The 12,280-nt window shown below is 35.9% G+C and overlaps 1 protein-coding gene across 8 annotated transcripts in view; it reads right to left on the bottom strand.

The window, feature by feature from the left end:
• Positions 1–831: 831 nt before the first annotated feature.
• Positions 832–12,280, bottom strand: part of Kansl1l (KAT8 regulatory NSL complex subunit 1 like) — a 115,468-nt gene continuing 104,019 nt past the window's right edge. For 5 of the 8 annotated variants that reach the window (XM_045147647.1, XM_045147646.1, XM_045147648.1 and 2 more), the window contains 7 exons: positions 11,201–11,329; positions 9,473–9,591; positions 8,673–8,797; positions 6,660–6,708; positions 5,014–5,126; positions 3,291–3,459; positions 832–2,480 (listed from right to left, as the gene is read on the bottom strand). In XM_045147647.1, the coding sequence (XP_045003582.1) occupies positions 2,250–2,480; positions 3,291–3,459; positions 5,014–5,126; positions 6,660–6,708; positions 8,673–8,797; positions 9,473–9,591; positions 11,201–11,329 (935 nt within the window). In that variant the 3' untranslated portion in view covers positions 832–2,249. The remainder of the gene's footprint in view (positions 2,481–3,290; positions 3,460–5,013; positions 5,127–6,659; positions 6,709–8,672; positions 8,798–9,472; positions 9,592–11,200; positions 11,330–12,280) is intronic. The other 3 variants (XM_045147650.1, XM_012947774.2, XM_045147651.1) reach the window with 3 other exon arrangements.

The following is a 12,280-nucleotide window of genomic DNA, read 5'->3' as shown; positions in this document are numbered from 1 at the left end:
AGCTGTTTGACCTTAATAAGTCACCCAACACTTTTAGGCAGTCAACTTATTTATATGTAGAATGGAGCCTAGGAAGTTGTGCTGAGGGTTAGAAGAGGTAACATGATAAGTGGAAAGCCTACAGTACTATCTCAGACTTTCGAGGACCACAGTGTGGCTAACGTTATGTAAGTCTTTGTTTTCTGAACTAGAAAATACTTCACCTAATCTTATTTTTTTTTTAAATTTTTATTAACATTTTCCATGATTATAAAATATATTAATCTTATTAAGCCTGCACATTATCCTTGTCAGCGGTTAAGGCAGGTGATTTTGTCCCATTTTAAAAACAAAGTGAAACTCAACAATCGGGTGGGACATGGAAAGGATGCAATAAGGCATAGATTTCTATTACAGAATACTGTTAGCTTAACAATAAACAGAAAAATGAAATTTCTTTTATTTAACTTTGCCTTATTTTCAGACTAACATATACTCTATAACCTGTAGCAAAATCAGAGTAAGCTTCTGGAACTATGGATTTTCACCCTAAGGACCTACTTTATTCCAAGAAAGACAAGGTAGGCTAAGAGATGACAGAATGTAGAGTCAGTTCTTACATTAAGTATTTATACTGTGTTCCCAATTATACAGAAAGTAAAATATGTATCAACTATAGGAAATACAGCCTGTATCACTGAATTTGTTCAAGCTACTCTGAATTATGAGAAATAAGGTTGATAGAACCTACTTGGGTTGTTTGCTGCCCTACAAGATACAATGTGATATTTGTTTATTTTAGCTTAGGAAAGATTTTTGCCATGAATAGTAGTATTTAATCAAATCACAATATACAAGGCATATAGAAATAACTTTAATTAAAAAAAAAACTTACATAGAAGATTATAATATTTGGCATGACAAAGATTTGAATTTATTTGCCAGGAAAACTTGAATTTGTCTGGCTTCATTTTTCTTTAAAAATAAATGTACAGAAAAGCAATAAGCAAAAGTTTATATGTATTGAATTTGAATTCCCCTTTGCAGTGACCAGTATAATTCTCAATCCTCAACAAAAACTTATTGTAAATCCCACAGACTCTTACCCAAAATGGCTAGAATTCTCAGTAATATGGGAGCTACATATTGAATAACCTCTTTTAATGACAAAATTGATTCCTATGTATTGTCCTCAGTTTTCACACAGGAAAAAAAATGGTATCATAGCTTCAAAGGAAATTTTCCTCAGTGTACACTGCTCAGTATCCAATACTGAAATCTTGTCCTTTGAAAATTTTAATGTTTCATCTTGGATGCAAGTAAGAATAGATATTTGAGTAGAGTAAGTTACAGCAAGGAAGGGCCAAATGGCCTAGAATACAATAAGGTTTCAGTAAGATTTCTAGCTGGATGTTAGCTAGAATTGCAGCCACTTTGTTCTTTTTATAATGTTTGAACATTTTAAATCGGTGTCTTCATGCGATACATAAAGTAGATGAAACTCAAGTTGAATTTTCAAATATGTGACAGTTTTAAAATGTACCCATATCAAAACTCTCAATTTGTTTATCTTAATTATGTTAAAAGTAAACAGAAAGTAGCCTGTTAGTTGAAGAGATACCATATAAATGAGTATTTTGTTATCTCATGTAAGAGTTTCATAAATAACTTCTATTGGTTAAACATACAAAAGAACAAAAACAAACACAAAGAAACTCCCTGTCCATCATCAAAGCTTGTTGATGTTCTTTCTCTGAGAACATAAGCTTAATGCTTATTGCAGCTTACATTGCATAGAGTAGGTCATACATGCTTTTTTCAATGGAGTGGTCACTGCTAGTGCAATTTTAAGTCTACATGTGTGTGCACATATTCTGTGCACATACAGGTTTATTTTAATATATTTCTGAGGCATTTTAGTGAATAACCATGTAGATAGAAAAAAATAGTTCTCATTTTATGCAAATCAGGTGTGGGGGGGGTGTAAAGGTGTCTTAATGTGATTTGGCGTCACATGGAAGCAGTTTATAGTATCTTGGTGCTTGTGATCTGTGTGATCGACACAAACTACCAACACTGGCGTGCAGGTGAAAAGCTAGCTACTTCTGTGGTTCAGTAAGGAAAAAGAAACTGAATCTGGCCTGTTCCATAAACAGTATAGGAGATGGATATATGCAGCACATCTTCATGCTTTGGAATTGTGCCCAAAGTGGCTGCATGGGGTTTCCTTTTCTCTCTCTAATTTACAAAAGGTTCTTCATTGACCCCTGTCACCTGTTTCTTTTAACATTAGTAACTCCTAGGCCAAAGGTTTTACAGTCTTCCATTCCATCTGACTGCACTTGTAGAGAGTGGCCATTCTCCTGTGCAGCAGTACTGGAGACTTCGCCAGGCAGAGCTGTGCCTGCTCTTGCCCTCTGAGCCTTCCTTTCCTCCTGGCATAACAAGGCTGCCATGTCCTCATCCTTCAGTGGAAATGCCCGTCGTTCCCACCACAGTGACTGAAAAGAGAAACATGTTCAGTTAAGTTTCAGCAAATTTGTTTATGTCAAGTAGTCTTTAAAAAGCCAATTTTATAACTTTTATTTCTTTACCACATAAGAGGTTTTCATTTCATCTCAACTGAAAATATAAGATACTGAGAATTTAGTGACTGAGGAGTTGGTATTCACTTTGCCTCTGCAAAGCTCAGCAAAGGCTGCTCTAGGGCAGTGGATTAAGCATGCTCTAGGAATACCCTATTAGAAGTGTTTTTAAGTGTGAATCACTTTTGCTTCAGTATCACTTCATTTCTGTCCTAGTATAGGTAAGCCTTGACTTTTTTTCTTGCCTAATTTTTTTGCAACTTGGTATTAATCTCTACTCTCCATTAACAGTATAGCTGTTTTTCAACACCTATTTATGAAGAAAGGTATACGAATTTTATGGCATTTGATGGAGTGTTAGAATATACTCCTGAAGTAGGAAATGAATGGAAGGGAAGACAGGTAAAAGAGAAGGAAGAGAATTTGCAGTGGCATTTACTATGTACCAGGTATTCCCCATATCAGATATTTTATAACGGAAATTTGACAGGATCCTCATTCCCTAGGATGTAAGCAAGTAGATGGAAGTTGGTACTGACATAGCATGCAGAAAAGAAAGAAAAGATTGCAACTCATGATGGAACTAGAATTCATTAATATAATCTGATTCTTCCTGGGCATTTTAGAATTTGATAGGTAATGATGATTTACGGTAAGTAATTTTTATACACAAGTAAAAGTTAAAAGACAATTGAAAGTAAGTTTAATCATGTACATTACACTTACTTTGACTTCTTGACTTTCATTTAAAAGCAGTGAGTCTTGTGCACACAGATCATGATTCTCTGCAGAGAGCTCAAAAGGACTTTGAGCAGCACACTGCTGACCACTGCTAACATCATTAGGACTTTCTTTCAAAACCAAGTCCTGCCCTTCAGCATTTTTACTGAAAGATCTGGCAAGAAAATACATATTTATTATCTCCATTTTGTGAACATGCTATATCACTAAGTCAGAAGCTTTTAACATTTTATTTAACATCTTAACAGAAGCCCAAAAGACTTAAAACTTTAAGTGCTCTTTCTAATGCTATTTCTTATCAAAGATTTAAGTATAGTACTCCATTAAATATTCTACCACTTAGTGTTTGCTCTTTGGTTAAATTTTTGGTTTTTGGTAGACAAGAAGGGACAATTTTATTTGATTCTTATAGTCTTTGATTTCTCATATTATTTTATAATTATTATATTTTTATCTGAAGATGAAAGATAGGAAGGCCTCATTTCACATTTTCCTGTATATTTCTGCAAAGATTTATTTCTGAGATGTGGAAAAAGATGAGAATTGCAGAATCTATTTATATTAGAAGAATTTTTTGCATGAAGATAATATAGCAAAGCTGGATATCTTCAAGACCTAAACAGAGAACGTTTTTTTTTTTTTTTTTAATTTAATTTATTTGAGAGAGAGAGAGATTGGGCACTCCAGGACCTTCAGCCACTGCAAACAAACTCCAGACGCATATCCTGCCTTGTACATCTGCTTATGCGGGTCTTGGGGAATAAAACTTAGGTCCTTCGGCTTTGCAGGCAAGCACCTTAACCACTAAGCCATCTCTCCACCCTTGAGAAAGGTTTTTATTTAAGTGAGTAGTGCTCATGGACTGAAGAGACTGCTAGTCTTCACATGAACTTGCTTTTTTAGTTCTGTCTCCATTAAAAATAATGAAAAGTAAGTATAAAATATCGAGGATAATTTCAGATACATAATAATTATATTAGATTTATTCTCCTTTCCATCAAGGAATATTAGTGCCTTTTTTTAGGTTTTTGTTTATTTGTTTTGTGTTTTGTAATGGCATCTTGCTATATATAGTTCATGATGTTCTTCTACTTATGATCCTCCTGCCTCAGCCTCCTGAGTGCTGTAATTATAAGGGTGTGCTACCACACTTGATTCTGTTTGTGTTTTAAGTCTTTTAGATTATTTGCCTTTTACATTGAAAGAAAATTCTTAAGCAACTTGTGTAATGTATTATTTTGGGGGTGGTTATGTTAAAGTGGATTACCTGAACCCCGCCCCCAGTCTACTGTTAAAGTAGATTGAAAGAACTTGCTTTTTGCATTGCTTTCGTTTTGGGGGGGGGGGGCTCACTTAGCAACCTAAATTGGCCTCAAACTTATGATCCCCCTGTGTCCTCCTAAGTATTGGTATGTGCTACTATGCATGGTTGACATGACCTACTTTATACAGAAATGTTATATTTGTAGTTAAGTATGTTTTGTTGCCAGCAGCACATGAGAAACAGAGTGACTTAGAGAAATATATTCATGTTAACCCAAATATATTTTGAATCATAAGTTCAGTCTGTGTAGATACTACTTTACATGATGGTCCCCAAAGGTGGCATGGCATATCTCTTTTCCTTGTAAATGGCTTCCTAAATTTTATACCAAATTTCTGTTCGTTTTACATGTATTCTGCAGCGTGAAGGTCTTAAAATACTTGCCTGTTATTTCTTCTGTGCCACTTGCTTTGCTCCCAGAGTGACCACCTAGCTTGCTCTCTCTCTTCATAATTTTTGTGTCTTAGGGAGAAGACTTCATCAGACAGGTCTTCTATCTGGAATTAGAAAATACTTTTATGGGAAGATTTTTGAAATACAAAGCCAGGTTTCAAATAGGTCCTGTTGGTGAGAAACTGTACTTTGATTTTACATTTGGCTTATGTTTTAATACTTAGATTACAAATGTGCTCACAGTGCTTTCCATTTGCCACAGCTTAGTTTGTGTGTGTGTGTGTGTGTGTGTGTGTGTGTGTGTGTGTGTGTGTGTGTGTGTTTGGAGAGACAGGATCTTGCTAAGTGACTCAGTCTGGCTTTGAATTGTGTAGTCCTCCTGACTCAGCCTCCACGCACATAATATATGTGCTAGATATGTCTAGTTTATGCTAAATGGTCAATCTTTCTTCATCCTACAGAGTTTGTATTGGTTATTCATTGTGGAACACACGCTGTTTGTTATAAGAGCAGGTTAATATCAAAAGTAAAACTGATGGAGATAAATCAGAATTTAACTACTGACTTCTCTGGTGTTTTTAACCTGGACAATTTATGTTGGAAATTTGGACTTCTTGCTAGGATCAATACTGAATTAGGAAGAGTGCAGTAGAGGAGCATAGGACGTTAAAGGTTAGATGTCTAGTACTTTAAAAAACATGACTGCTGGGCATAGGAACTATATGTTTCCTTTTTTAAAAAAAATTACTCATTTGAGAGAGAGAGAGAGAGAATAGGTGCAGCAGGGCCTCCATCCACTGTAGACAAACTCCAGATGTGTGTGCCCCCTAGTACATCTGGCTTATGTGGGTCCTGAGGAATTGAACCCAGGGCCCTTTGGCTTTGCAGGCAAGCACCTTAACCGCTAAGCCATCTCTCCAGTCCAGAACTATATTTCTTGACAGAAACTATATATGTTCTATGTAATTATGTGATTCTTCTAGATACCCGAAAATTTCTAAGAATTAATTTGGAGACATTGTTTTCCATGTAATTATTCTTATTGTAATTTTATCTATACAGGATCACAGTCCCATAATTATAATTTCAGTATCTAAAAGTTGAAAAAAAACTTTTCTGTATAATTCATTACCTGATCTGAAAAGTTGTTAGGATATTCTTAGCATTTATACCATGTGCTATGAATATTTATTGATTGTGATTAGAACTGCCCTTGCTCTGGGTATTAACATGACATGTCTACTTTTTTCTATTTTGTCTTGGAGATAGGCTGAGCTATACATTATCATCTTTATAGACAGGTTTGGATGGGAAGTTTTATTTAAATAAAATACAATTTTTTATTTTATTTGTTTTTTTGAGGCAGGGTCTCATTCTAGTCAAGGCTGACCTGGAATTCACTATGTAGTCTCAGGGTGGCCTCGAGCTCATGGTGATCCTCCTACATCTGCCTCCTGAGTGCTGAAGGTGTGCACCAGCATGGCCAGCTTAAAATACAACTTTTGAAAATAGTTTTCATAAATAAAAGAATCATAAGTTAAAGTATTTTTATTTCCTTATAAATCAATAAATGTCAAATTATGCCAGCTTTATAGCAGAGAAGGTGTATTTGTCACATTAAATGTCAGGCAGCTTACCTCTTCTAAGTTATGTTCATCCAGAGGCTGAAGAAATACCACCCTCCAGCTGTGGAAGACAAATCATTTTCAAACAGCTCTTATCCAAATACCACAATGTTTTCTCTAAGCATAGCTAAGTATACTAGTATTATATTTTCTTGGGGTTTCCATAATTTAAATGATTGTATTTTAATAGTTCATCTTTTTGAAAAAAATATTTTAATTCATTTATTTGCAAGCAGACTGAGAGAGAGGGAGACAGAGAGAAATCATGGACAAGGCCAGAGCCGCTAGCTACTGCAGATGAACTCCCAATGCATGCACCTCTTCGTGCATTTGGCTTTACATGGGTACTGCAGAATCAAACCAAGGTCCTTAGGTGCTTTGTAGGCAAGCACCTTAACTGCTAAACCATCTCTCCAGCCTAATAGTTCATCATTTAGGAAAAGGGGAAGGAGGAAACAAATCTTGACTTTTAATATAAAAGTTAACAATCTCATCTACATAGCTGCATTGTATGAAGTAATTATGTACTAATTAATAAGTCGGTGTTATGCTCACTAACTAGTTTGGCCAAAACAAAGGGAAAACTAGATGTGATTTGTAGTATTTGTCAGTTTCATTGATATGAGAATGCTAATCATGATCCCTTTTGAGCCAATAGCTTAACAAGTGTCTGAAAGAATTCTCTGTAACAGGTAGTTCAGCCAGCCTTCTTTTTTTTTTTTTTTTAATTTGAGAGTGACAGACACAGAGAGAAGGACAGATAGAGGGAGAGAGAGAATGGGTGCGCCAGGGCTTCCAGCCTCTGCAAACGAACTCCAGACGCGTGCACCCCCTTGTGCATCTGGCTAACGTGGGACCTGGGGAACCAAGCCTCGAACCGGGGTCCTTAGGCTTCACAGGCAAGCGCTTAACCGCTAAGCCATCTCTCCAGCCCTCAGCCAGCCTTCTTTAGCCCACCCGACAAGGTGAAAACACTTGTTACAGAACATCATAACCAGAACATTATTCCTTCTTGTGAAAATTCCAGTCCTGTGTACAGGTAATCATACTTGTAACAACTTTTGAAATTAAAATGGGAGTGGGTTGCAATTAACCATAGTTGTCACCTGGCTTATGTTTTAATTTCTAACATTTTCTATTTCCTGGTACCATGCTAATACTTTTTTTTTCAAGGTAGGGTCTCACTCTAGCACAGGCTGGCCTGGAATTCATTATATAGACTCAGGCTGCCTTAAACTCGTGGCAGTCCTCTTACCTCTATTTCCCCAATGCTGGCATTAAAGGATGTGTGCCACCATGCCTAGCCATATTTGTACTTTTCAGATACTGATGAAAAACATTTGGCTAACTTCACTGCCAAGGGAAGTAGATCTGTGCATGTTATTCGGGAGCTCTTTGTCTGGTTATTTTCTAGCCCTATCTTCCTTTATAAATATCTGCAAAACCCCAGTGTCAGGCTCTGCCTTGTATACATACACCTCTGCCTGTGTTGTGTTCTTCCTGTGTAAGTAGTAATTTTTTTCTGCCATGATGTCTTTCTAGACATGATACGTCTATGTTAGTATTTAATGTGTTTATAACTGATGTAGAAATAAAATCTTGTTTTGTTATCACAGGTGTTACTGTCTTACAGTGTGAATATACCATGCAAATGTAATTGCTCTCTTTGAATTCTCTGCAACTATGTATACCTCTCCCTGTCTTTAAAGGCATGGACTGTGCACTGTTACAGCTTTTACACCACCAAAGTGCCATAAGAGTACCATGTACATACTAGATACCCAAATATAACTGAATGGAAAAGGACTTAACGATGGTAAAATAAGTCAGTTTAGAAATCTCGGTTCTAATAAAAACTAAGACGTGACATGATGGAACTACAGAGCACTCTGTCCTTAGGATACACAACACAACTGTCCTTCCAGGCAAGGAGGAAGGAAAGTGCCAGCTGCCTGTTAGCATTCTAGCTTGATTCTTGAATCTGAGTTATTAACCAAAGAAGAAAGAAAACAGAAGCATACATACCTTGGAGTAAGTATTTCCTTATACTGGAGTTTCTCTAACTTAGCTGGTGCTACTAATGACATGGGGATCACAATGTTATCTATGTCGTAGGAGCTCTCACTTCTTAACCTTCGTCGTGCAGTGTTCTGCAAAACAGGATTGTACTACTTAATAGTGTCTTAGTTACCTGCGATGATATATTTCTTTAATTTTATATGATAATAATATATAGTATACCTGTTGAATAATTTGTATAAATTGTTACATGATCATAAAATGTTAAGAAAACTAAGAAAGTATGCCTAGCTGTTGAAAACCTAAATAAGACTTTTGGCAGATGTGTAATTATATTTGTGTATACAGCTGCACACATGTATTAGAAAAGGCTGTGAAATTTGGTGAGCTTTTTAGAAAAATGGTTGTGGTAAGTCTTCATTTATGTGTTCCTGGTCCCTGAACTTCTAAACCTACATACCTTTTTACCTCACTACTCCTGGGCCAAGTGACAAACAAAACAGATTAAGAACAGCACAGATCCTGAAAATGCATTAGATTTGTATGTTAAGTAGGATAGATGTTCATAATTTAGTTTTCAACAGAAAAAGAGTCCTTAATTAAAGATTAGTAAGATGGTAGCTTTGAAATAAAAATGTTTTATTATTTTTCCAACATTACTATTTCGTAATGAGATCATTCTAAACTGTTCTTACAAATAGTCTGGTATCAATTAGCGAAATATTCTGTAAGACACTTTATTTGTTTTATTTCAGAAACCTATAAAACAATTTTAGGATTTAATAAACAGATAAAAGAAAACCTACTTGTGAGGATGAGTTCGGGATTCTTGGTCCAGCACTGACATTAGAGACAGCAGAGAAATCGCAATGGGATCCTGGTTCTGTGTGGTGAAAACCAAATTCATCAAACCTGGTTCTTTCTCCTGTTGTGGAAAGAATGCTTCAGAATGTCAGATGTTAAAGATGAACAATAGGTATTTTGAGTTATTGCACCAATTGTTTGTTGATTTTTATAAGTCATGTATCAGAAAACAAAGGGAAATTATAAAAGAAGACCCCAAAATGTAGTCTTTTTAGAAGTATCCCCATTATCCAGCATGTTTTGTATTAGTTTTTCAGTAACTGTATCTACTCTTTGCCCTACTGTCTTCTGTGACTCCTATAGAAGTTGCACTGTGGAAATTTGCCATGGATATCTTGTCCACTCATTCTGTCATCATTGTCTGCCTGTTTTCTGTGAGATTTCCTTAAAATGTTTGCTTGTTTGGTTATTTTAAGATAGGGTCTCATTCTAGCCCATGCTGACCTGAACTCACTTTGTAATCCCAGGCTGGCAGTCCTCCTGTCTCTACCTCCTGAATGCTGGCATTAAAAGCGTGGACCACCACACTTGGCTCTTAAAGGTTTTTGACAGAGATGCCAGATATTCTGAGCTTTTGGACTAACCTAATTTTTTTTATTTGTAATATATCATTTCATTTGTTTTTCCATGCCCAATATATTCATTAAACTTAAAACAAGAGCTAACCAATTTGCCCATGCATGGTGGTGCATGTTTTTAGTCCTAGAAGGAGGCTAAAGTAGAAGAATCAGTGTGAGTTCTAGGCCAGCCTGTGGCTACATAAGTTCCAATTTAGCCTGAACTAGAGTGACCCTACCTTGGGGGAAAAAATGAAGTGAAAGACTGTCTATCTTAGGTAATGTATATTTCATAAAACATCTTTATTAAGAGATTGAAATTTTTCCTGTTTTGGTTTATATCTATGAAATTCCTTAAAAATTAAAATTGAATGTTCCATCATTGCCTATTAAGATTCGTATTACAAAATCTCTGGAAATAGTTGTAAGTTCATTTTGTGCCAGTCAGTGTATTAGATAAGATAGTGTTTATCAGGTAGTAACTTGGTCTGTTATATTAGGTAGAATTTCCAAAGATACTAGAGGTAAATGTTTTCAATCCAGTGCATATATAATTAGAGTTCAGTGTGTTTTAGATTGGATGCAGTCAATTTCTGATTTATCGAGCATATTATTGCCATATCTGAGGAAGATTCAACTAATGGATATCGCAATATATTCCTTAGGACAGTGAGCAAGAACCAGAAGTATGCAGATCACTTGCTATTTAAAATATATCTTGCCAGTATTATCTTTTATCATTAATAATTATGGTAGCTGTCTTCTCCCAAGTCTGCACAAGAAACCACACTTGATACTATTCTAGAAATGGTCATAATTGTCTCAGGCTACCTTGGAGTGACCCAGTCTGAATGAGTTTGAATGTATTACAACCTTGGCAGCTAAACTGTGTCTACATGATAGCTGATAGGGGAATGCTAATCAGGCAGCGTAAGAGGGAAATACTTAATTGTCATCAAGTTTATAGATACCCATCTATAAAATCTGACTTAGCTATCCACAGGGCCATAGTAGTTTTATGTAACTAAGGACTGTTGTGGATTAGAAACTCCATGAGACAAATTTTTATTTTCAATAGATAACACTAATGGTCATATCTTCATTTTAACCTACCTAATGCTGTTTCACTCAAATGTCTCTTTTTCCTCCCCTGCAACAGCTGTGCAGATGACTCTGACCTCCCTTGAGGCTTACATATAGGTGAATATCCATCTCTCCACTGATTCAGAGGAGTGCCATGTACTAAAACAGGTGAAAAGAAAGATTGTGTGACACTTTTGTTCTTAATACTGACAGGTAATGAACAGGCTAATCTGCTTCTGTATATAGCTGTGCAGAGCTTTAAGGCATTTCTTCAAAATTGCATAAAATTACCAAGATAGACAATCCAAACTGAAAATAAATAGATGAGGATTCCTTTAAAACATCCTCTGGAAATGAACAATTTCCAGTTTTGTTCCATTATTATTAAATTTTGGAATGAGATGAAAGAGGAGGTATATTCTCAGGCTTTCTACTTAGTGAGGATTGCTTCAGATCCCTAACTGTTGGCTGAATGCCATTCAAACCCTGAACATATTTTTCCTTACAGGAAATGATTCAGAACCAAATAGTATACAACATGATCACAACAGACTAGGGCTCCGGAAAGCAACAACCAGACTTTGTTTAATTGTGGCAGTGGCTTGCACTATGATTTCACTTTTAAAAACTGAATTTAACACAATAGTCCAGTGCCTTGGTTTCCTCATCATAATAGCAGCTCACTTGGAGTTATGAGGATTAAATGTGTTAATTCTTGAAATAGGGGTCTCCCAGGATGAATGCTTAATAAATGTTAGCTTTATGAGCATTGTCTATCTGAACTTCATATTTTAGTACTGGTTTGGCCATCCAATTGGCTCCCCTCACCCATTGTATTTGAAAGGGTTTGGAGATGGCAAAAGGAGCAGAAAAATACAAACATGTAGGCTGAAGTATCAAACTCAGTAACAGTGAAATAGCATAGCAAATGACGGACTAGGAATTCAGTTGCAAGATGCCAAAGTACCCCAAAAATGATAATTTTGACACATAGGCTTAGGGACAGATACACACATTTGTAAATAGAAAGAAACATAAATAAAGCAGAATTCATGAAGTCCTTATAAAAGACTAATCTCCTGTGAAACTTGTTTGGAGGGCGAAATCAAA

The sequence above is a fragment of the Jaculus jaculus genome, chromosome 4, assembly GCF_020740685.1.
Source record: "Jaculus jaculus isolate mJacJac1 chromosome 4, mJacJac1.mat.Y.cur, whole genome shotgun sequence".
NCBI classification, from domain to species: Eukaryota; Metazoa; Chordata; class Mammalia; order Rodentia; family Dipodidae; genus Jaculus; species Jaculus jaculus.
Note: the sequence above shows the minus strand (reverse complement) of the source record. Positions and strands in the feature narration are given on the sequence as shown.